This window comes from Lissotriton helveticus, chromosome 5_1 (genome assembly GCF_964261635.1).
Source record: "Lissotriton helveticus chromosome 5_1, aLisHel1.1, whole genome shotgun sequence".
Lineage (NCBI taxonomy): Eukaryota > Metazoa > Chordata > Amphibia > Caudata > Salamandridae > Lissotriton > Lissotriton helveticus.
Genome location: NC_136065.1, coordinates 2004574628 through 2004601020, shown reverse-complemented (window position 1 = coordinate 2004601020; position 26393 = coordinate 2004574628). Strand labels below are relative to the sequence as shown.

General features: G+C 48.0%; 1 protein-coding gene across 1 annotated transcript in view; it reads right to left on the bottom strand.

Moving 5' to 3' along the window:
- The window catches only part of LOC144752843 (E3 ubiquitin-protein ligase TRIM39-like), a 190702-nt gene that overhangs the window by 9867 nt on the left and 154442 nt on the right, over positions 1 to 26393 (bottom strand). The window contains exon 7 of the mRNA XM_078640682.1: positions 691 to 872. Coding sequence (XP_078496808.1) covers positions 691 to 872 — 182 coding nt within the window. The remainder of the gene's footprint in view (positions 1 to 690; positions 873 to 26393) is intronic.

The following is a 26393-nucleotide window of genomic DNA, read 5'->3' as shown; positions in this document are numbered from 1 at the left end:
GGAGGCCTCTTTGCCGCCCCGGACGTCGCTGTTCCATGTTGGGACACTCTTTTCCCGCCCTTCCTCGAACCCAGAGTGTCGGCTTGAGGGGGCTCCGGGGGGAGCTTTTAATATGTTTCTTTTTCGTTGCAGGCGGAGTTACTGGGCGATCCGGAAGAAGAGAGGTGCAAACGCTGGACGTCAGCGGGCACATAGGGGTGCCAGAGCATAACCTCAGAGCCTAACCTGGAACCTCATGGGAGGTGCAGGAATCCGTGTCGGCGCCCCAGTAGTCCTTCGGGCGGTTGTGGGCCTGTGCAACCGGGGGTTTGCCTAGTCACGCCCAGTAAATGGGCGTGTCAGTATAATTATGGTATTTGTACAACAGTTGGGTGGTTCGCCACTGTGTTGTTTGGCTCAACAGGCGGGCAGGTAGCGAGAATGCGGCCTGCCCTAGGATCGCCCGTAAGCTAACCCACCGTCATTACATATGTTGTATGTAATAAACCTGCAGCAATTTTTACCCAAACCTAACATTTGTGTCCTTGTGTTATTTGCGGGTTTGGGCATGTGGGGCGGGGGTTCATGTGGCCCTGATGTGACTATGAGCACCACTAGCCAGAATCCATTCTCAGGTGATGCTCCGAACTTCCCCTTCCTGCTCACAGCCTCGTCACACACTCCCAGGTCCCAGGCCGTCTTGTCCCCCACCTCCACCTCCCAGTAATGCCTCCCGGAGCTCAGCCTCTCTCTCCCCAGGACAGCGATGATAGGATTGAATCGCTGGGGCGTGTCGGGCAGATCCTGTGCTGTATCTCCGTGCCTCGCGCTCCTTCCGTCCTTGGACAGGATGAGGTTCCGATGAGCAGTGGCAGGATCCAGGGTCACCGCAGCTGCAGGAAAGAGAATCAGATACCAGAGCTCAGCAAACAAGCACAGCAGTAATTATGACTCACCCTACCATGAAGCACGCACCCACAGGCAGGTACTCACAACAACACAACACCTCTCAGCCTTCTTTCCATACACAATCATACAGTCCTCGCACTCTTCGTCTGGCTTCTTTAGTAGAAATAAAATGCTCTAGTATTGGAAAAACAAGTCACAATCCAGCTCTGGAGAGGAGGCCTGTGCGGCGTGCCAGGCTCTAGACTGCCGGCTCTATGGTACAACACTGCAGAAAAACGTTTCCTACCACAAGAGTAACAATATGAAATGTAAGTAAACAGGTTCTCAACATAATCAGCATAAGTAACTGATTTAAATCAATGGCACTAATAAGGTTTTATGTAAGTCAATTATAAATAGAGTTCGGAAACAGCAGGAAGCCATAAGCGTCCCCGACCCCCATCCCCCCCCCCTCCCCACCTCTTCATTCCGCCATAGTGACATCCACCCAAGTTCCCCTCTTTAGCAGTGAAATAGTAATTTCCCTTTCCACGGTCTTGGCCATATGCACTTTAAGGTCACATTTCAGCTAAACTCTCTGCCGACAATGAAACAGATTTTCACAAAAAACAGGCGGTTTAAAAATCAAAAACTAAACTATGGGAGAAATATGGAGAAACAAAATCCGTGGCAGAAATGTTACAAACAAAGGCGTCCACGTGCATATGGCTGCCTCCTGTTTAACATGTTTTTCGTTATTTACTTCTAAACTGAGCTTTCTTCGTGGATTTTTTATGTAAATTCAATCACAACCCTACAAACATCACTTTAAGGTTTCTGCATAGAGGGGCCAATCAAGGCAGGATTTCTGATACTTTGATACACGCAGCCCTGGTTTATTTGGACTCTGATGCAATGTTTTAAAACTTACCAGATACGAGAGGAGGAGCTTGGCGGGCATCCGAGATGGCCGCGTGAGCACAGCGCTCTCCGAACCCTCGCCGCTCCCGGCATTTTATCCTGGCTGAATCCTGATTTCTTGCAAGAATTCGTGTGGAGGACGTTTGGCTGATTACCCTGGCACTTTTCGGAAATTGATTTGGATCTCGTATTCCTGAGATATGGTGCTCTGAACTTTTGGGCTCCGCCCTTGAGGTGCGCCCGGGACGGGGTGCGGTTCTGTAGCCGTCCTGCAATTGAACAACAACGGCAGGAGATCTGGCCTTGTGGGTCCCCCCTTCCTAAGTTTCGGTTTCGATTCTGTTCCGACTTGGGCCACGGGTGTGGATATCGTGTTGCGGCTGAGACTTGGAGGCAGATCGGCTGTTGGACTTTCGTGTGACCTATTTGCTGGCTTGGCGACCTCTACCCGAGTTGTGCCCCCTTTTTAGTGTACTTTTGATCCTGTACTTTGGGTGTCGGGCCCGTCGAACCTGGTGGCTTGTCCTGTGACGCATCTTCAAAATGGCGGGCAGAGGGGACAGAGAGACGCGCAAGACGAAAACACCTCTGCGCGGAGCTCCAGTTCAATCAAATGTCATGGACCGTTATACCCATTCTAAGGGGTCCCCCGGAGCTGCCCTGCCTGGTTCCAGTATAGCGTCCGAACGAGTTTTGGAAGAGTCGGCGGAGCCCTCCCTACAGGATATCATGGGCGCCATCTCGGGTGTGAGGGAATCCATCGGCCTACAGTACGAGGCCTTGGCCCATAAACTTGACACCGTGGCTATTGAGGTGAATCTGATTCGTGCTGATCTCGGCAAGACGAATGAGAGGGTACAATCATTGGATATTAAATCGTCTAGCCTTACGAAGGACGTCTCAGAGCTCCAGACAGAGATCGGAAATCTCCGTCGGGGGAACGACTTCATGACCCGTCGCCTGGAGGATTTTGAAAATAGGGCGCGTCGCTGCAATGTTCGCCTGGTTGGTGTACCGGAAAACCCTGAACCCCATTCGGTGGATCTCCTGGTTGAGGATCTGGTCTTGAACCATCTGGCCCCTTCTGGTCTTACAAAATTTTTCACGGTGGAACGCGCACATCGTGTTCCAGGGGGCAAAGTCAAGCCGGGAGCCCCGCCGAGACCCATTGTAGCGAAGCTTTTTCATTATAGAGACCGGGACGCTATCCTGCAGGCCTCGCGGGTGAAGGGCCCGGTGGCCTTTGAGAATGCTACGGTGAACTTTTACCCGGACTTTTCTCAACAGGTTCAGAGACAACGTATGGAGTTTCGTGGTGCCAAGAAACGTCTTCGGGATCGGGGCCTACGTTACGCCATGCTCTTTCCCACCAGACTTCGGGTCGAATACAATGAGCGTACCCTTTTCTTTGATCGGCCAGATGCTGTTAATGACTGGCTGGACTCATTGCCTGATCGTCCTCCTGAGACTGACTCCGCCGCTCACCCGGGTGGTGCCGAAGGTGGTGTGGAGATCTAACTGTTCGGCTCTTATGTCTTATTTTGTATACACTATCAGGAGTGTTGGCCGGCGTCCCTCTACATTGTGATTATTCTGTCTTTCGTTTGTTATTTTTGTTCTTGCTGAGGTCGGGGGGAGGGTGGAACGGAGACCTTTCCTCCTCCGGGGTCTTTGTGTAGAATAGGGGTTCTTGGGCGACAGGCACACTGCAGGTTGGGGTGGCTCTTTAGCTTTTCGCAGGGGTGCAGGGTGGGGGGTGTTTTTCTTCAGTTTGGGGGAGGGGGGTTGGGAAGTTTTTTCTTTTCTGTGTGTTGTTTTCAAGGCGAGTTGCTCCTGTGTTTGCTGCTGTTTCTGATGTCTAGCTCATGGACGGGGGGTCTTGGCTCGGGCGGCTGGGATGGGGGGTAGAGGGTTGAAATTTCTTTCCTGGAACGTTAATGGCCTGGGAGATCGTATTAAGCGCAGTGTTGTTTTAAAATGTATACGACGTTTGTCTCCGGACATTGTTTTCATGCAAGAAACCCATTTGATTGGTAATGTTTGTTATGCAATGAACAGATGGGGCTACCGCCTTGTGGCGCACTCGGGGTTTACCTCCGGATCTAGGGGTGTGGGTATTCTTGTTCGAACCTCCCTCCCCCTGGCGATCGATGAGGTGATTCACGATGATCGTGGGAGATATACTGTCTTGGTGGGTAGATATGAAGGCCGCACCCTATCTCTCTTCAGTGTTTATGTTCCCCCGGGTTTGCAGGCTTCTACTTTTACTGATTTGGGCCGTGTTTTGTTAGATCTCCCTGATAGTACTCTCTTTCTGGCCGGTGATTTTAACTCGGTGCTTTCCGGCCTTCACGATCGCCATCCCCCTAGAGATACCCCGCAGGCTCAGCAGTGGTTGGGTGGGTTTCTAGATACCTTTGGCCTTGTGGACTGCTGGCGACTGTTGCATCCTACTCAGCTCCAATACACCTTCCATTCTGGGGCCCATGGCAGTCTGTCTCGGCTGGATTATTTCCTGATGCCCGCGGCCCAATCATCGGCGGTTCGTGAGATTTTACATTTGCCAAGGGGTATCTCTGATCACTCGCCGCTCTGGCTTCGTTTCGAGGTTGGGGTAGAGGCGGCGGGCCGAGTGGCTCCCATTAACCCTTGGTATCTTTCCTCCCCTGAGACTCGTACCCTCTTGCTCAAGTCCATGGATGCATATTTCCTGGAAAACGAGGGGTCGGTCTCTTCGGCTGTGTCCCTGTGGGAAGCCTTTAAAACCGTGATTCGTGGACAGGCCCTTTCCTTGATTGTTGAAGCTAAGAAGGCTGGGAGGAGGGAGGTGGTGAACCTCGAGGGGGAGATCTCTGCTTTGGAGGACGAGTTAGAGTCTGGTGTCACGCCTGAGAAACTCCATGCCCTGGGTCTAAAACAGTTTGCATATAAATCCTTGGTCACTGACGCTGCGAGGGTGATGTTTCGTGAGCAACAGGGCAGATTGTATGATGTGGGTGACAAGGCGGGCAAACTCCTAGCGTGGTTGGACAAGAAAGAAAGAGTTAATCGTGTGGTGCCCGTGATTCAGTCTGCGAGTGGTGAGAATGTGACTGATCCGACTGCCATTGTTGATCGTTTTGCGGAATATTTCCGTGTGGTATATGCTCCCGTGTCTGTAAGGGATGTTGCCGACTCCCGCCTTCTTCTGCGTGATATCACTTTGCCCTGTGTCACCGACTTGGACCATATTGCTTTGGACTCCCCTTTTACGAATGATGAGATAGCCACTGCAGTTCGTTCGCTCCGTTCGGGCAAAGCATTGGGCCCGAACGGTTTGCCTATTGAGTTGTACAAGTTGCGCCCCGATAAGGTGGCGCCGTATCTTCGCGCCATGTTTCTAGAATCTCGTGAGCGGAACATACTTCCTTATGATCAGCGTCTGGCGACAATCGTCGTCATCCCCAAAGAGGGTAAACCGCGTGACCTCTGTTCCTCGTATAGGCCCATATCCCTATTAAATGTTGAACCTAAGGTATTGGCTAAACTTTTGGCGACCCGTCTCCTTTCGGTTCTCGGGGATTTGGTCCATCCGGATCAGTCTGGCTTTATCCCGCATCGAAACACTGCTCTGAATTTACGTCGCCTCCACGGCGTGCTGGCTAGGGCGGGGCTTTTGACTGAACCGGCCATTTTGGCGTCCCTGGATGCCTCCATGGCCTTTGACACTGTGGAGTGGCCCTATTTATGGGCGACTCTTGAGAAATTCGGATTCGGGTGCGAGTTTATTAGCTGGGTTAGACTATTGTACGCGGAACGTCTGGCACAGGTTGTAGTGAACGGTAGAGTGTCGGCTCCCTTCTCCTTGGGCAGGGGTACCCGTCAGGGTTGCCCCTTGTCCCCTCTGTTGTTTGCGCTCGCTCTTGAACCGTTGGCGGCCTGGCTCCGTTGGGAACCATCCCTTAAAGGGATTCGTTGGGCCCCGGACTTCGAAGACCGCGTCTCGCTTTATGCGGACGACATCCTCTTGTATCTTACTTCCCCTCGCAAGTCTTTATCTGTTTTATTTGACGTTCTTGCGTCCTTTGGCGCTAACTCAGGCCTCGTCATCAACTGGTCTAAGTCCTGTGTATACGTTTTATCTGGTATCTTGCCTCCGTTGCCGAGTAGACTTCCTCTTCGGGTGGTCCGGGATGGCTTCAAATACTTGGGGGTTTTTGTTACCTTGGACCCGTCCCTTCGTTTTGATCGTAATCTCCTTCCCCCGTTGCTTAGGCTCCGTTTGGACGTTGCCCGTTGGCGCAAACTTCCCTTGTCTCCCCTGGGTCGGGCGGCCCTGTTTAAGATGATGTCACTACCGCGGTTTCTCTACGCTCTCCAGAATTATTACGATCCTATCCCTAAGGCCTATTTTCGGGAGATTGAGGGCCTTCAGAGGCAACTTATTTGGGATGGGCGACCGCGCATTGCTCTCGCGAAACTTTCCATCCCGTGGTATGATGGGGGCATGGCGCTCCCCGATGTTAAGAGATACTACTGGGCTTCCCATCTGTCCGCTATTAATCACGCTATGTTCTCGCCAGGTCGTAATCCGGCGTTTGAGATGGATAAACTTCAGCTTCCGGGAGGTGACTTTAACAGAGTGCTCTATTCTCGCTCCGCTGGGCGCCATCTTGTGGGACCTACTTTGATTGCTTTGTCGGTGTGGCGTGCCGCGAATGTGAGCCTGGGCTGGGAGGATCGCTTGACGTTGGCGACGCCGCTTTATGCTTCAGAACGTCTGGGCGGTCTTTGGTCTTCCAAGGGCTTTGACCGTTGGGACTTGATTGGGATCTCTAAGGTGGGAGATGTGTACTCTAAGGGTTCTGTGCGCCCGTTTCAGGCCCTCCAGGCTGACTACGGCCTGAGTAGTCGGGAATTCTTTCGTTATTTACAGGTCAGGCACGCTTTGGTTTCGGTATTTGCTCCTGGTGAGATTCCGCCTGACTCTTCCCCCCTAGAAGACCGTATCCTTGACGATCATCTTCCTGATAGCACTATCTCCCTGATCTATAAAAAGTTGATTAACAATCGGACTGACTTATTGGCCCGACTTCGGGAACAGTGGGTGGGAGATGGGTTGGAACTTGATGATGAGGATTGGCAGTCTGCCCTCTCCTCCCCGAAGGAGGTGGCTATCCCGGCTCGGCTCCGTCTGGTCCAATTGAAGATCCTTCATCGGGTGTACGTGACGGGACCGCGACTGATGGTGATGGGCTTTTCCTCCGATGGATTGTGTAAGCGTGGATGTGGTTTGCGTGCTACTTTCCTGCATATTCTTTGGGAGTGCCCGATGGTGGCTGCTTATTGGGTGGCTGTGCTTGATCTGATGACTGTGGTGACAGGGATGTCCTTGCGTCCGGAACCTCGTCGCTGTCTTTTGAATGTTTGGGAGCCCACTGACTATTCGGTGGCACAGACTAGATGGGCCACCCTGGGCTATATGATTGCGAAGCGAGATATTGCGCAACTCTGGGGGGCCTCCAGGCCCCCTGCCCTCTCGCAATGGGAGGATAACATGGATTGGTCCATGTTCCGTGAGAAAACTGTCTATGTGGCCAGGGGCAGACCCAGGGCGTGGGTGAAGGTGTGGGGTAAATGGAATGAATACCGTGGCGACATTTGTACTCCTCCCCTTGTGGACACTATCGAGATTACCCTGTCTCCTTAGGCTAGCGTTCTCGGAATCTTCATATAGGGACTGAGCTGGTGTTTCCGGCTCCCCCCCCCCCCTTCTTCCTGATCTCTGCGCCCCTCCCCCCCCCCCCCCTCCGAACTCCTTAGTGCTTAGAATTTTGCTACTGCACTTCCGTTGCTGTCCCCCCCTTGCGTCCCTTGGGCTGACCTTCAGTGATACACTCTCGCCTTTTTGTATGTTTGTTCTTTTATATACATAAAACCTGTTTTTTGCTCTGTATATAATGTGGAGTATTGCATTGTTGATTGACTGTTACCTCTGCGGGCATATATGATATGTGTCTACTCCTTTTTAGCGGCTGGCCCGTGTGGTTGTAGGCCCATCCTTGTACCTTCTTGCTTGCTCAAATAAAGGTTTTTTTTTAAAAAAAACTAAAAAAAAAAAAAAAAAAAACTTACCAGATACTAATAACATAATATCCGATTATTTCAATGCGATAATGCAATTAATGCAAGCAGGCACATCTGATATACCCAGGAGCAGTGCGGCACTGGACTCTCAAATATGAACCCCTGGAACAATCTGGGTTGTGGGGTCCGCCTGCGACTTGACAAAGGAAACCAGAATAGGGTTTCTTGATCCATAACAGAATAAACCTGAACAGAGGGAGGTCACTGCAGAGAGTGGAGCACTGGTGAGGCTGTGATAGGAAAAATCTTGGAGCGCGGGGAGGAGGCAGTGCCATTTTATGGTGATGAGGGAGTGCATAGCCAAGGGCTCTGTAGGGAATGCCGCTGTGTAGGGACTGGACTATGCTGTATGGACTATGCTGTGTTGGGACGGCCGCTCTGCAGAGATTGGACCATGCTGTGCAGGGATTGAGGTTGTGCAGAGATTAGACTATGTTGTACAGGGATTGAGGCTGTGCAGATTGCATAATGCTGTGTAGGGACCAAAGCATGCAGAACTTGGACTATGCTGCATAGGAACTGAGACAGTGCAGAACTTGGACTATGCTGTGTAGGGATTGAGGCTGTGCAGTGATGTGACTCTGCTGCGCAGAGATTGCTGCTGTTCAGAGACTTGATAATGCTGTGTTGGGATTGAGTTCCGTAACCAATGGGGTAAACCCAGTATCCCTTATGAACCCGGGCAGCAAATCAATATTAACAACAGTTGGTTCATACGGGTGCACCGTATTTCTTTCATTGTATCAAAAGTATATGTAGCATTCTGTTGATACTTTACTGAATAGAGGTTTTTCAACACAAATTCTTTTTTTTAAAAAACACTTTGTAAAAGAAACTTTGTAAAAAAACAGAATCCAAACCATCTATATCTTCATATGACGTTTTATGAATTATACTCATTCATGTATGCTTCACATGTTCATTATTTACAAACAGGCTGAAAAGTGAAAAATGAGTGCAATTCGTGACATTAAGTGCTCAGTGCTGACGGCGCAGGTGTGACTAGCACAATATACAAATACTATTTGCAAGTGGGACATAAAAGGAGGATTTAGCCTGGCCTATACACTCCAATATTCAACTGTATACTGCCTTTGTCAGTATTCAATACAGGATTCTGACGTAATAGGTCCAATAAATTGTACGTCGACGTTTTGACCCTCTGAGAGCGCAATTGGTGCGTCAGGGCGGGTCTTCCTCAGGACTGTGTGGGGCGGGGAAACAGCCTATGTTATCCTCAGGACTGTGTGGGGCGGGGAAACAGCCTATGTCAAATGAATGATAAGAGATGGCGTTAAAAAATGATTCTGGGTGTGGGGTAGGCCACTACTTGCCCATAATCATTATAAGACTCACCTTCAACCTTAATGCCCAGCCGGGCATCAGGTGGTGAAGAAACTGAGGGAATCAGTTCTGTCGAGAAAAGAGCCTAATTAATGTTCTGTTCAAGGTATAAATCTACAAGGCATTTATTAAATGCCTTGTAGATAGGTAGGCTGGGCATAAAGGTTGAAGGTGAGTCTTATAATGATTATGGGCAAGTAGTGGCCTACCCCACACCCAGAATCCGTTTTTAACGCCATCTCTTATCATTCATTTGACATAGGCTGTTTCCCCGCCCCACACAGTCCTGAGGATGACATAGGCTGTTTCCCCGCCCCACACAGTCCTGAGGAAGACCCGCCCTGACGCACCAATTGCGCTCTCAGAGGGTCGAAACGTCGACGTACAATTTATTGGACCTATTACGTCAAAATCCTGTATTAAATACTGACAAAGGCAGTATACAGTTGAATATTGGAGTGTATATGCCAGGCTAAATCCTCCTTTTATGTCCCACTTGTAAATAGTATTTGTATATTGTGTTAGTCACACTTGCGCCGTCAGCACTGAGCACTTAATGTCACGAATTGCACTCATTTTTCACTTTTCAGCCTGTTTGTAAATAATGAACATGTGAAGCATACATGAATGAGTATAATTCATAAAACGTCACATGAAGATATAGATGTTTTGGATTCTGTTTTTTTACAAAGTGTCTTTTACAAAGTGGTTTTTAAAAAAAAGAATTTGTGTTGAAAAACCTCTATTCAGTAAAGTATCAACAGAATGCTACATATACTTTTGATACAGTGAAAGAAATACGTTGCACCCGTATGAACCAACTGTTGGTAATATTGTGTTGGGATTGAGGCAGTGCATAGACTTGATAATTCTGTGTTGGGATTTCTGTGGTGCAGAGATTGGACTATGCTGTGCAGAGACTTGATTATGCTGTGAAAGAATGTGTACAGTGTTACATCGTGCAAAGAGTATGCCCGAGTATAGAGGTATGCATATAGGGTAGAGCTATTCTGGGTTTGTAGAGCAGTGCGGACAGTGGGTTGCTTGGAGTTCTGAGGGTGTGCAGAGACTGGAGCTCTGTGCAGATGGCCTCTAGAGAGTGCTGGTTGTGCTAGGAGCGCAGAACTGCTTAGATGTTTGTGTACATTATGTGGTGGGCTATTCTGGAGGTGGTGAGGTGCGTAGAGGGGAGAGATGTGCAGTCTAGGGAACTGTCATGAACACCGTGACTGCTTTTAGCTTTTCTTTATCTTTTATAGTAAGCGTAAAGTTCTAAGACACACGATAAATGCCGATATTGTGGCTGCCTGCTATCTAGGCTGACGTTTTACTGTTTTAGTAATGAATGTTGACATCACGTTATGCCCCCTTGCTGTACAGGTTGACTTGCTTTTAATGAGGGAAGGTGTCCTCCTCACTCAAGAGTATATTTAGCTTCTACGGCAGAGTTCAGATAACATTTTACCATTACAAGTCCCCGTTTCTTTGTGCTATCTTGGGTTGTGTCATTAATAAACAAAAGATTGTTTGGATTGCCAGGGTGTCCCTGAACTCGCCTCACGCTGCAGTCCAGCTGGCTTTCTAATTTAATGCTGATGCATTGAACTAACAAGGAACAACACTGGGTTTGGCTCTAATCAGTAAGGCTGAGCCTGATAGAAGCAAAAACAACAGAGATGCCACTACTGATACTCCTTTAGAGTGAACTCAAATGGTGCGCGAACATTAATCATTGGCAACCAAACCTAGTCAATAATCATTTATTTTAGAAAAATGATTCCATTTGAATTACTTTTTTTAAATTATATATATATTCACTGAAAAAACCATAGGTTATAGACCATATATAGTTAGGAATTAGCATTTAGAAAACCTTATTTTACTCACACAAAACCATTGAAATTCCATATATAGTTAGTTGCACTAACTATATATCGCGCACCCGCAATCCACTGCTGATCATGTCACATATTACATCATTCATGACATGGTCAGTGACATCACTGATGACATCTCAAATGACATCACTGATGACTACATCCAGTGACTGTATGTTTCTGTAAAGTTAAAATATGTCTTACATATTGAAGAATGAGTGGATGTATAAGTGTCTGGATGAAGGATTTAGTAGGTGCGTGACTGACTGTATGAGTGAGTGATTAAATGTGTCTCACTGAATGCATGGGTTAGTGACTAAACTGTCTTAATTTGTGCATCATTATGTCTGTTGTTCTGTAAACTGCTGCATGTGTTGATCATTAGCTATACGAGAGGCTATATGTGTTATTAATTGGTTGCCCAAGTATTTCTATGGGAGATTGAGTTTGTGTGGGGGTGGCTGGAAGGTGTGTGACTCTATGCATAGATGTGTGAGCAGTTTATTCACTAGGTGTATGAGTTCAAGAGTGCATGTGGAAACAGCTACATAGGCAGTTGACTGTGTGCATGAGTGTATTGATGAGTGAATGGATATCTCAATGCTACATGTCATAGTAAGTACATATGTAAAACACAGTACATTTGAGAGTTGGCATATATAAATAACTGTGCATGAGAGCCACTGAATGAGTGAGTGGTTGTATCGATCATTGTGAACTTGTATCAGGGATTGTATAAGAGAGTAAATATGTGTTAGTATATGTTTCAATAAGTAAGGTGTGTTTAACTGTATAGTTCAAGAAATGGAGGTGAGATTGTTTCTTTGCATGACTGACTGGGTGTGTGAGTAACTCCATGGATGAGTGGCAGTGTGTGAGTGTCTGTATACACTGAGTGTATCTAAGGTTATATCAGAGTCTGAAGAGGTTTATCGTATTAGCACAAGAATGATATCAAAAGTGATGTCATCAGTGATGTCATTTGAGATGTCATCAGTGATGTCATCAGTGATGTCACTGACCATGTCATGAATGATGTAATATGTGACATGATCAGCAGTGGATTGCGGGTGCGCGATATATAGTTAGTGCAACTAACTATATATGGAATTTCAATGGTTTTGTGTGAGTAAAATAAGGTTTTCTAAATGCTAATTCCTAACTATATATGGTCTATAACCTATGGTTTTTTCAGTGAATTTTCAAGGTTTTGTAAATGCTAATTCCTAACTATATATGGTCTATAACCTATGGTTTTTTCTGTGAATTTCATTGGTTTTTTAACAGCTAATATCTGTAGCTGTAAAATGTATTCTTCTTTAAATCCAAAAATATATTTTATATGTTTATGAATAATTTTTTTTTTAAATATTTTTTTTTCTTCGTTCCCGCTTCGCGAATCGGGAAGCTTCCCGTTAGCTGACCTTGATGCCGCGAAATAGACCGCGAGCCGGTAAACGTTTCTTTACCGCAAGTGCCGCGTAAGAAAACAACATCGTGACGCCTCCCGTCCGCATGACGTTTCACGTTCTCGCGTGATACGTCATATGACTTGCTACGTTAGCGAACTGGTACGCGAAGCGAGTCGCAAAGCGCAGGTTTCTGGAAGCAAACTTGGAGGCCCTGCAAAGCGCTTAACGTAAACACAGCAAGTCATGTGACTTGGTAATAACACTTTTCATTGGTTCATTTCACTTTTGGTTTCCTAATGATGTAAGACTAGGTCATATAATCTAAAATGAACACTTTTGATTGGTTGAGGACTCTTGTTTTTCCCAAATGATGAAAATCCCTCCTTCTTTCCTCACTCTGACTTTCATCATTGTGAGAGAAAGACCCTTTGTGATCACTGAGCAATGGCTTCTTTAGTAGCTTCAGCTGGTGCTTCCCCACCACCTCCACCACATCCAAGGAAGAGTGGACCACCTGCTCAAGTTATAATTCAACAAGAAGACGAAGAAGAGGAACAGGACGACGAGCACGAAGAGAGGCAGTTTTTGCCTGAGCAGCCCAGGACGTCTCACCGGAAAGAAAACTTCATTTGGCAATTTTTTAAAATTCCCAAAGGTCAGAAAAAAGTAAATGCAAGATACGTAACTTGCCTTATATGTCAAGATAGACTGTCCAGAGGAACCGAGAAAAAATACAGTTTCGGAAACTACACAATGCATCGCCATATGACTAGGTGGCATCCTAACAACTACAGTGCTGCACAGTTTCGGAACGACCTAGATAATCTCCCTATTATGGCCAGAAGATCTGTTGTACCGGAAGTAACGGGACCAGAGGGCAGGGAGATGGTGCCAAATATACAAATGAGATTTGGTGAAGTAAAACACATCTGCGTATTTTGCGATGGATTCATTTGCTACGGAGAAAGAAGCATCACTCTGATCAACAGAGCTATTGACTATCATATGCAAGTTTGTCCGAAACGCCCAAAATAATAAATACTTCTTTTTTTGTTTTGTTGCTCCTGTTGAGCCCTTTACAATGAATCGTTTTCATTGCCCCCTCCAAGAAAAACCCAAAAGAATATAAAACTGTTCAGAAAAATTCAAAAACAGTAAAAAAATATTCCGAAAAATAATAAAAAAAATATAAAACAACAAAAACAATAAAAAAAAGTTCTTTTCAGAACTACCTCCCCGTTATTAAAAAATTGGTACAATATTTGGAACTGTGCCAACCTCTATTTCTCTTAGTTCGCTTCCCAGTTCGCTCGCCGGTACGCGAACCGAAAGCGAACCAAAAACAGTAAGTATAAGGGAAGGAAACAGACACTTATGTTAAAAGAAAGACAGCTATAGGGGAGTAAACTAGAGATACTATTACCCGTAATCCACTGCTGATGATGTCACATATTACATCATTCATGACATGCTCAGTGACATCATCAGCAGAGGATTGCGGGTTTTTTGGCAACGTGCCTTATCCACGGTTTAATAACGCTGCCTTTTGCTTTATATAAGTTTTCAAATTGTATGAAATATATACCAATAGGTCGTTATGAACCTTTAGGTAGTGCTTTTCTTCATGAGGTCTGGTCGCTTCCATACACATACAGATGTTTCAAAGATGATCAAGAAGTTTATCTGAATGGAGAGGAATGCACTGAGACGCCAGATCATTCACTAATGTGTAAGCACATACAGTTACACGGTTCATGCACCAAACACCGACCAAATATGGCTTGCGTGTTGCAAGGCACGCCAGTTCCTGCTATCATCCCCACGTTCAAGTTGTTGGAAAATGGTAGTTATTTGATGCTCAATAATGAAGATTGTTCTGAGTTAATTAAAAGTATTCCTTTTATCGTAACAGTAAGTGAACGGGTTATTTGCTGCAGAAATGTTCTATTTCCTCCCACACATGAACATAGGGAGTTTTCAATCTGGCCACAAATACCAACCTTGGGACAGATTTCAACGGCATGGCAAGAATAAGAGCTCTTTTGTCTCAGAGAGAGGTGGCCTTGAGTTCGGCCCGTGAAACTTTCGTGCTTCACATAGCGAACACCCGTACAGAGGTGCACACACTTCAATTCAGATTTGCCTTTCAAATTCAGCAAGATGGTTCCGACTATCTTTAACGCATCCTCCGCAAAGTCCCTGGCGCACTTTTTTAAAGTTGTTACCAGTGGTCTCGTGACTTCATTTGAGAAAATCTTTGGACTCATCCCTGCTTCCTTTCATTCTATTTTCTCCACTCTGGTTCGTGGATTGGCATTTTTACTTGCATTACCAGCGGACGCTCTTGTGCTTTTTTACATTTTTAAATATGGATGTCCCTCCTATGCAACCTCCCACCCTGCAGCTGCTGACACTGTTCCGCAATCGCATGCTAGAATATTATGGCACATTGCCGTTGGCGATATTAAGCACGGCATATGGATTATCTTTTCGATTCTCCTACTTCACCTGTGTCCAGCCTGTATTTCACTGCCTGACCTGTGATTTCGATTGGGCCATTGATTTGTGTCTCTGCGGACCGGTTTCTCCTGACGTCGACTTTAATCAGCTGATGACTCCTATCATTACTCACGAGTTGGTTTGTCCTGGCGAAAGGATTATGGCTGTGGCATTGATGCATGGACTACTTGGTCCCTGGAATTTACTGGCGGCAGCACAGTCTTTCTTGGAACAGAGCTTTCTTGAAAACCCACCGAGCTGTCCTCTGATGGTGATAGAGGATCCGGTGCTGGGAGAGCACGTATGTTCTTTTCCGCTTTTAAATTGGATGGCTGAACTGTTTTCGGATGAAGACGGTGACTTCCTATTGGAGGCTGTTGCAGCTTATTTTGCATACACAGTTATGTCATAGACCTTTTTCATGTTTGATATGCTGAGTACTAGCATTTCATTGACAATTCATTGACTTATTTGTCAAGTTTTTATTATTTACCTTGCCTATTGGCTTAAGACTCGATAAAGTACTTGGCTGTTTTATTTTTCTTTAGCATTAAATTTTCCTAGTTTTTAATGCTTTACCTTGCGGACCGTCCACATATAAACTTGCAATCTGCTCTCATGAGATGGCACTTCTATTATCTTATTCAGTTCGTTTCCGGATCATGGGGAGGTGTCATCTAGGTCCTGGATATCTTTACACCATGTTAAGTTAGCATGGGCTCATTACCGGTTTAAACGCCATTTTTCCTTTTTTGCAACTTCTGCACACGACACTTAGTTGTTGCTTTAGCTTTCCACCTAGTAGTTCATCGTGGTTTACATGAGAATAATATGTTATTGCTCTACTATCTGCTTTGCTTGTTAAACTATATCTGTACAGCGAGTGCTAAAGTTTCAAGAACAACACGATACAGAATTGTTATGAGGTCTGATCTCCACGACTTCATACTCATAACATAAGTGCAACTTCTGCCAATTCTGGGCATGAGGCGGGTTTTATATTGCTTTGCCGAACACACATACACAACAGTTGATGCGGCTCACATGAAGAGAGAGCTGGTGTATGCTGATGTGATTCCTTCAAATCTAAGACACTAAAGTATGGGCACGCCCTAAACCAACACAAAGAGACCTTCTTAGCAAATATTATAATATGTGTATTAGGGAGGGTGAGATATAAGCAGCCGCGGGCCGTGGAGGGAGTTACGGTGAGGCAGGGAGGCGGGGAGGGGGAGAAGCAGGGTGGAGCCCTCTCTACCTTGCCCCTCCCCCTCCCCGCCCCACCGTAACTCCCTCCACGGCCCGCGGCTGCTTATAAGTGTTGCTAACTCTTATTCATTTACAGCATGTTAACATACTATCACCATTCGCTTTTTATGTACTAGTAACTATGCTGGTAATTTTGCTACTGATAATATGTGTACTTGTATTATCTAAGATACTACGCCTGTGAAGACGGCATTAGTAAATAAACATTTCAAATACACATGTGTTCTTCTTAACTCCATGTTCTGGTTTCTAAGAAATATATAACGACCGACTGTTCATGAGTTCCACGTATCCTGAGGTACTATAAGTTCATATTCTGGATTGTCTAAACATTGAGAGTTTGTTATATCCAATGTGACACTGTACCTAGCTTGCTAAGGAGTTTTTGATTACTAACGTGAGTTTTGGGACACCCTAATTCGCCACGGTTCCAATCCTCTGTCCACAGTTCTGTGTGAGAACAGAAACCCTGCGACAGGGGCACCCCCGACCCTTGCTGGAGCTTCATCACACTTGCGATACAACTCCAGCAATGCGCCACCTTTACGGCACAGATACATCACGCATCTGTGCTGTTTTTGCCCCATGATGCGCCGCATTGTAAATGCAGCACACCATAGGTGACGGAACAGCGGCACAGAATGACTAACACATCCCTGGTGATGCGCCAGTCATCATAAATGTATCCCTATGCTTCTTATCTTGTTAGAGATGAACCGCCATATGTATCATCAAAGTTTTTTGCATTTCCTAAATAGCGAACTTTAAGGAATAAATAGCGATTCTTTACCATTCCTAGTTTGCGATGAGCTATTTGCTAATTACAAATTACCCATTCATTTCCTTCATTTCCATAGGGCGGTTGGACTCACTTTTAGCTCGAACGGCTGAATGGATTTCCACGAAACTTGGCAAAATTGTAGGGACTGGTAGCCCGATGTGCCTTTGCTATGTCTCAAGATATATGCTCCAGTGGTTTTTACGAAAATTAACTTTGAAAAATATATATTGGGCTACATTGGCCTATATATATGTTGGAGCCCAAATGTAACCCCATGTAGCCCAATGTAGCCCAAAGATGGCCGCCAGACACACAAAAAAACAAATGTAGCCCAAATATCAGCCAGATGTAGCCCAACTATAGCCCAGTGACAGAATGACCAATCAGCTTCGCAAACCTCCGTTACGCGAAGCGGAGCGCTGTTACAGATATATATCTTTTTTTGAACGTTAATTTCTCAAAATCCACTGGAGCACATATATTGAGACCTAGCAAAGGCACATCGGGCTACCAGTCCCTAATATTTTGCCAAGTTTCGTGCAAATCCATTCAGCCGTTCGATTATTATTATTATTATTTTTTTTTGCCCCGCCGGGCCCTTTTAAAACCTCCACATCAAACCTAGGGGGTCAGCGAGGATCTACTATGCCCCCTTATAGTTATTTCCCCCTTTATTTTGACCTCCTCTTGTCTCTCGATCCTACCGAGAGACAAGATGGCGGCCGCTACGGACTGTTTGGAATGTTGACAGACGCCGGAGAACCAATCAGCTTCGCTTCACAAAGCTCCGTTGCGCGAAAAGTACGCGTCCTGGGCCGCTGCCCAGTCCGCTGTTACAGATATATATCTTTTTTTAAACGTTAATTTCTCAAAATCCACTGGAGCACATATATTGAGACCTACAAAAGGCACATCGGGCTACCAGTCCCTACAATTTTGCCAAGTTTCGTGCAAATCCATTCAGCCGTTCGGGCTAAAAGTGAGGCCAACCGCCCTATGGAAATTAACATGGGAAAAACGCGTTTTGGGACCCCCCTTTTTTCTCGGCCCCCCCTTGACAAACCCCCCCAAAATTTTCAGGGGCTGCTCAGAAACAAAATGTGCCATTTTCCTGACAATTTCAGCCAATTCCGTCCACAAACGCCAAAGTTATTAGACATAGAATTTTCAAAAAACCCATAGAGAAAAAATCCTAACTATATATACCTACTGGCGACCGCCAGTAGGTAATACACACACATATATATAAATATATATATACACACACATGAAATGTATTTCACATTGAAATAATACTGGGTCTGCTTTCTAGCTCTATTCGAAAGAGTCCAATCACAGCACAGCACTTGCACTTTAAATAATTCACTCTCACTAATGTTTGCTGTCATGTGAGCAAGGCACCTGTATGCCGAAACGTTATGAAGCCGACAAGCGAATAAAGAGACTTGAGCACCGCAAATCTGGTCCGTGCATTGTATTCCTGGCGCATGATGTGGCAAGTCGCAATCGCGCTGGAAAACTTTGGTTTGGAGTATTATTTGTCGGCTGGATCTACGCGACTTTACACGAGACCCTCTCCTGAAGAAATTAATAGGTTGGTCAGCGTCGTTGAAAGTGGATTCCCACCGTAGTTTTTTCTGGCGTTTGTATCCTCTGGGAGGAGGAAGACGTTTGACCCCTGGACACCGAGTGAACTGAACCGGAAGCAGTAGGAGCCCTCGAGAGCACCGCGCCTGCAGTGGGACTGAGAGGCAGCGGGATCGAGACGAGCATCGCGGCACCGGAGGGAAAATTCACCGGAATCCGAGGCGGAGAGCAAAGCGGTAAAGTGGCGAGACGTTATATTTGTTGCTTACTAACAACAACAGTGCTTAATTTGTGCCGGTGCTTTCCGGTGCTTAGCACCGGCACTTATTTCTCAGGGCCGGGTCTACCCTCAATATTGACTCATTTACGTTCACACGAGTCTTCCCAGTAAAAGCCGTCAAATATTTCAAATGGGATGCTGCACGGACGTATGCCTTATTATGAGCACATTCCGCCTCTCTGGGGAGGATCTGCGCCGGCCCGAGGCCACGCAGTGGCCATAGAGAGGGCGGGCCACTAGTCACGGAGGGCTGTCCCGCCCCCAACAGGATGTTCAGCTTCTCCTCCTCACTGGTTGGAGGAGGCGGCTGGCCGTGATTCTCGTCCAGGGCGGCTGGGAGGGGCCTCCGTGGGTTCTTATGCTTCTGCACCACGTTGGAGGGCCTCTTTGCCGCCCCGGACGCCGTCTTGTGCTCATCGGGACACTCTTTTCCCCCGGTCGCGTCGGAGTGTCCTCGCGGGGGGACACACATGTTGGTCCCCTCCCCCTGAAGTCATTCGGTCTGAGCGTGTTTGTCCCATGACGCCGGGGGTCATTGTGCCTTTTCCGTCGGGTCCATCGGTCGGGTGAGTCTGGGAAGCGTGAGCTTTGCTCTTGTGTACCTTCGGGGTTTGTGGCTCTTTATGCGTGTGTGTGTATGCGGTGTCTCGTCTTGGGCGCTAAGAACTGTGCACAACTTCGGGCCAGGACCTACTGCCCAGTGCCGGGGGTCAGTTCTGGCGTGTTTGTGGCGACGGTTGTGGACATTTTAAGAGCACTAGTGGATAGTGACCGGTGCTTCTAAGTAGGGGCCCGATGCAGTCAATTCTGCTCACTTTCTCCAGAATATCCGGTGTGTGGAGAATGCGGTGCTCGATTTATATTTGATTTGTGCTTTCCTTTGTGGGTGTCGGGGGCAGGCTGGGCATGGGGGCGGCTCCCTCCTGTACTATTTGTGTGGCTCCGACCACTGTGTAGCTCGGCCTGGGCATCGTTTTCTGTCACCAGCGCTGCGCATTTACAATGTTTTGTCGGGTGGTGGGCCAAGTCCTCATTTCCCTCCCCACGTCCCGTGTCTGCTGCTGGGGTGGGGGAGTTCGGCCCGGAGTCAGGCCTCGCAACTGGCGGGACACGTGGTGGTGCAGAAACATGATGCCCGCATATATATCATAGCAACCTCTGGCAAACAAGGTTTTAGGTGGTGATTTCGCTCCAGGTGCTAGTAACGGTCCCCTGGCATGGTACCAGACGTGCAAAGGAGGGTCCAAGTTGATTCTTATGGGACCTGAGGTGACCGACGGGGGAAAGTCCAGGCACGTAGGTTGTAGCGGAGGCCCTTCCTTCTCTTTCGTGGAGTTTGAGGGTTGTGTCGTTTGGCCCTATTGCGACCTCAGTGTCTACTGGGGCCTTGAGGTGAGGGTATTTCAAGCGTTCGATACGGACCATCATTTCAATTTCACGCAGTCATCGGGGCCACGAGGAGGCCATTTTGGCAACCAGGGCAGCGGTAGGTCACTGCCTTAGTAGACATGTCGCGGCCATTTTAGCCCAGGGCATTTGTTTATTACCCCTCTGGTGGGCAAGGGCGGCAGGTAGCGGCCATTTGGAGACACGTGTAGCCCCCACGCCACTGGGAGTTGGTCGCATTGGCCCGGCCATCTTGCCTCATCAGTTACAGAGGCATGCCTAGTTTTTCGGGTGTTTGCTATATTCAGGCAGTGTGTCCTTATAGCTCGCGTTCACGTTCCGCGGTTTTGGACTATCCCGTGTGTTTCCTTAGTGTTACGGGTGTTTCACTTAACATCTGCAGTCCACTGGTTGCGTTTCTTGGTTGCACGATTGACTGCACTACTACGGTCCTTTGACAGGGAGCGGAGGCGGACGGTGTTGCCCCCCTTGGTTCGGTGGCGGCCATGTTATTTTAAATTGCCATATGGTGTCGCCTTACGCTTTGGTGTCTCGGGATATCTGTGTTTTCCCTTTGCCACCCACCCTGCGGTCCTTCCAGCGTAGTCTCCCCGCGCACGCCCTAGTCCGCCCTCTGCCTTCTTCCTGTTGCGGGGCCCGGGGTTGGCCTAGCCTGTCGTGGACATAAGGTAAAACGTTTTCAAACAGGTATTGTTTGGGCGAGGTGCGAAGAGCGAAATGTATACTGCTAACGTCTAATTTTATTAAGTGTTTGACGAAGTTACCGTGTACTCCATCGGGTAAAAGCAGTGTCTTTCCAGGCAGATTATAGTCTTCGGTAGCCTGCTCGGTGTCGGCACTAGATTCGCACATGCTATCAGTGTAGTGTCCGTGTGGATGAGGGTAAGCAACCTGCTGGGGTCAGCCATGCTAGAAGGTATTAGTGCTGGCACCTAAAGCACTCCGTTTACAGGCGTGCACCGGGAACTAGCCACGGACTCTAAGGTTCCGGCGCCTCAAAGATGGACACTTTTGCAGATGGTATTATGTTTCAATGTTTTTAACGATCGTTTACCAGCATTGGTTTACAGGATCAGCAGTGCCCGGCATTCCGGGCGGAATTATGTTGTCCATGCTTGGGTCCGGTTTGGTGTGCACACCAGGTGCACCGGTTTCGTAGGTGTGGCGTGCGGGGCCCGGAATGGCTCGGGTCACGGCATACAGGGGTATTCGTGTGCATAGGTTTTCAGGTCGGTGTTTTGATTTGGCTCAGATTCAAGCAGCGCACTGCTTTTGTTCTCACTGATGAAAAACGAATTACACGCAGATGGCGGGGCAGACATTTTAGTGTAGATCACTGGAGGCCTGCGGACGGGAGCGTTTCCTATGGGCAGTGCAGTCACTCACCCCCTGCTGGCTGTGCTGGTTGTGCCGTCCTTCTGTCATACAAAGGGAAGATGATGGGACGACATAACAGCTTATTTCACTCCTCCAGTAACTGCGGATGCCGTCCAGGCTGCGTCCGGGTAGCTCCTTGGTTTATGCCTCGGCTATTTTTGTGGGGACTGGGTTACAATTGACTTCCCCAATCATGCTGACTTGTTTTCAGCCACAGATCGTGTGGGCAGAGCAGTCGAGTAAAAGGCACGTTTTCCTTCTCAACTACACGCGCGTGTTCATTATGACGGGTTCGCCTTTAAGTGGAAATGCACTTTCGGCCGCGTTCGAGCAGGATCAGGTTAGGCATGTTTGTGCTTGGACTGAGGGTGGTCGACTTGCAGGGGAGCGCCCATTGTATCGGTATGGCGCATCGACATCCCATGCCCCACGTCAGGTCGGGACTAACAAGTGCGACGACCATTGCATCTTTCTCCCGGTGTAACCTTTCACAAGGGGCACTCTTATGCTATGTGTTCATGTGCAATTTATGCTGCCTGGACTTTTCTCACTTGGGTTTTCTGTCATTGAGTGTGACTAGCTTTCCGTGCACATGTAGTTCTAGTCGGTGTGGTGTATGCGAAGCTGTTATGCGGCTGGATTGTTCGTGTCCGCTTGGGCCGGGTCAAGATAGCTGTGTTTTGGCAGTCTCCCAGGTCAGCCCTGGGCTCAGTTAATAGCTGTTTTTAAATAAAGTGAGGGAGTTCAGATACATGCAACCTACAGGCCTGTTGGCCCTCCCGTGATGGTGCCTTTAGCGGTGGTCGTTGCCTGTGGGGGTTTTTGTTCCCAATTGGGGCATCGCCTGAGGGAAACATGAGTTCTTCCCGCATTCGTTTGGGCTGGCTATCGCGGCAGCGTCTCTAGAGTCGACATCGCTGTCACACCTAAATCATGGAAAGGTCACTTCTGGCAACATGCCTCCTTGGCAGCTAGCATCTGTCGGCGATTCACTCTATATCTTGCCTTTATATGGCGCAGACCTTACCCTTGTTGCCTGGTCAAAGGGGAGTTTAAGTCAATAGAATAGTGTGATTTTGAAGCGTAAATGACGCTATTCCTGCCCCTTACACATCACAAGATCCCAACACTTATGTAGATCCATATGTGATACCTTGTAGTAGATTCGCTTTCATCCACTGTTCGTGCATGTGGGGTGTATTCTTGGGTCCTACTAGGTTTTGGGGATCTGGCTTCGAGATAGGAATGCGTTGCATTAATTAGACTGTGTCACCGGATACCGGAGGGAAAAGTTTTTCAGCGTGCCTATGCGAGGTGTCACCTTCACTAAGAAGGCTTTGTGGCCACCCCCCCTTCCATTATCGCTACAAAATGCAAGTACGTCGCACGAGGTGGTGATTAGTAGAAGTAGCACAACGGTGGAGCTTACTTTTGCTTTTGCTCTTTTTTCATAACAGATCCAAATCGCGCGATTGGGACCTCGACAGGGCCTAGGTAATTGCATGCAAAGTCTTGTGGTTAGGTCCCCCCCCCCCCCAGAAGCTAGAGTTGTTCGGTCCAGCTGAGATTAAGCCAATTTCTGTATGGAATGTTTCACCAGGTTTTAGTCGGTGCCATTTCCGGTGGATCGCTTTTATAGGGTTCTAAGAGCCAATATTGGCTATGAAGGAGTAGTCTAATGACAAATCATAGAAATATGTAGAAGCAAAGTTGAGTGAATGTCATCTAAATCACCAAGGGGCAAATATACCTCCCATTTGTGCCATGCGTGATAACTACTATCATACCTGACACCACTATTTATAGTAAGTGAGTAGTAAAGCAGCAATGTGATATTGGTATCATTGCCAAAAACAGGTTAGTTCGACCATTGAACAGATGTAAATAGAACACAACAGTGCAATCAGTGTGCCAAAGGTGGTAATATTCAGTCATGCTTTACGCATTTGGCGTCTTTGAGGTCGGTCCTAATACGTTAGAGCAGGCACCCCACGGAAGGTCTCGGTCTTGTGTGCTAGGGGGGCCCAGAGCCGCGTTGTGACTCTATGTGGCTGTGTGGAACTTTTCTTGGCTCCCGCAGTATTAGCAGTACGTCCGGCATACAGCCGGCAGCGTTTCTCTTTCCACATTTTGTGGAGTATAGTTTTCATCCAATGCTGGAGCCTGAACTGCCTTTAATAACTATAGACGTGGGCCCCTAGTAGACTCTCAATAAAGAGTGCTCCAGAAGTAAAGTTTCAGCCGCTGTGAAACCCGGAATGTCTCCGGTAAGCGATACTATTTAACATTGCGCACTGAATTACCCGTCTGTACTGGTCAAGTCTAGTTGCACAAGCGTACATATAGCGCAATTTAACAGTTGAAGTCATTATCTGCGCCTCAGCAGAAGTTTGACGAGACTGGGTGTAGTCAGCTGAGGCTTTGTGTGATGTGTGTGGCTGATTTCAGTGGCTGCGCTGGTTCTCCCATCCCATAGTTAGGAGCGCTAGCAGCAGGGGAGGTCGCCGTATCCCACGGTCTCTTCTCTGGGTATGATTCGCGTACCAGGTAGAGCCTGCACTATTGCCGTAGGGGGATTTGTCCCGGGGGTATATGCTGATTAGTGGCTAAGGGGCTTTGTTTAGGCAGGCGCGCCTGCCTACAGATAAACTACCTTAGAGGTAGCATGGCCAAGCGTCATGATGCAGGGCGGGATCTTAAAAGGGTGCACTTAGTCTTAGGCCCAGCGTTCGCTTGTTGGTGGTCCTAAGCTTTCCTCTGACCAAGCTATCTTGGAGGTAGCATGTCCATGCTGCCTTCAGTCCTCATCTCTGGAGGGCAGGTGTGGCCCGCCTTTTAGTCCTGTCAATCCTGTATTGACATATGGAGGTGAATATGATGTGTATTGTCCCCCTTGTCCCTGCGCTTTCTCGAACTTTAGCAGCTCTAGCGTTCTTCGTGAGCGCACTTTCGCCATGTTTTGCGATGAGCGGCGTTTCACCAGTAGTGGCAACTTAGCTGGGTTTACTGGAGGGGGCCTGTGGTGAAGGATGGGGGTTGAGTTTCAGGGCATGTGCTGTAATGCCTAAGGTTCAATAGCCTAAGTGGCCTTTAGTCTACAGCCCACGGTGGGGGTTGAGCTTCGGGGCATGGGCGGCTAGGCCTATTGTTTTAGCCTAAGTGGCCTTCTGTCAACAACCCGTGTGGGCATGTGTTGCCAGCTGTTACGCCAATCCTGTATTGGCATATGTATGACATCACCCGAGTTGTATAAGATAAGTGGTACTGACCCCTTCTTTGTCCCGGTGCTCTTGAGCATTGCTGCACAGGCGTTCATCGTAAGCACACTTTCTCCATGTTTGGAGGAGGATGGCAGGTCACCAGGAGGGGTATCCTAGCGGGGTTTGCCTGCTGCGCGTGTTGTGACGGGTTGGTTGAGTTTCAGGGCATGTGCTGTTACGTCTAGGGTGCGATATGAAGCGCCTTCAGCGGTCAGGGGCCCCCGCTCTTCTCGTCATTTCCGGTTAGTATATCTTCCCATTCTGGGGATGGCTACTCTATGGTTGTAAAGACTATAAGACCTAGGGGTATCCGCAGATGGTGGCGGGAGGCCTGGGTGTCTCAGTAGGCATGTAAGGTTCATGCCAGCATCAGGCATCTGCGAGGTGGTATGGGTCCACCGCGCTACCGTGGCCCTGGTCTTGTTCAGTTTGACTGACTAAATGCTCTGCAGAGCAAAGATTGCAGGTTCCTTCCCGAAAGCATGGTGGTGGTGCCATGAAAAGGTTCACCCAGCGTAGGGGTCTAGGCGTGTCCAAACAATGACAGGTGTCAGGACCAAGTCAGGGTTATTGGGAGGAGGATGGTGTTCACCTCTCGCCTGTAGGCTTGACCTCCTCCTGCTGGACAACAGTGGCAGTAGGCCTGGGTGTCTCATTTGGCATGTTAAGTTCATGCCAGCACCAGGTATCTGCGAGGTGGTAAGGGTCCACCTCTCTACCGTCGTCCTGGTCTTGCCTAGTTTGACCGACTAGATGCTCTGCAGAGCAAAGATTTCAGAGACCTCCTCCTGCTGGACAATAGTGGCAGGAGGCCTGGGTGTCTCATTAGGCATGTAAGGTTCATGCCAGCATCAGGTATCTGCGAGATGGTAAGGGTCCACCGCTCTACCGTCGTCCTGGTCTTGTTCAGTGACTGATTAGATGCTCTGCTGAGCAAAGATTGCAGGTTTTTTCCCCGAAAGCATGGTGGTGGTGCCTTGTAAGGGTCACCCAGCGTAGGGGTCATGGCGTGTTCCAACAATGACATGTGTCAGGACTAAGTGAAGGGTTGTTTGGAGGAGGATGGTGTTCACCTCACGCCTGCAGGCTTAGACCTCCTCCTGCTCGTCTTGAAAGAAGCACTCATGAGCAAAGGTTGCAGGTAGTAAAGGTAGCAATGGTGGGGAGGCCTGTGCGGCAGCGGGTACCACCGCACAGGCTGTGGCGGAGTTACTGGGCGATCCGGAAGAAGAGAGGTGCAAACGATGTACTTCAGCGGGCACATAAGGGTGCCAGAGCCTAACCTTTAACCTCATGGGAGGTGCAGGAATTCGTGTCGGCGCCCCAGTAGTCCTTCGGGCGGTTGTGGGCCTGTGCAACCGGGGGTTTGCCTAGTCACGCCAAGGG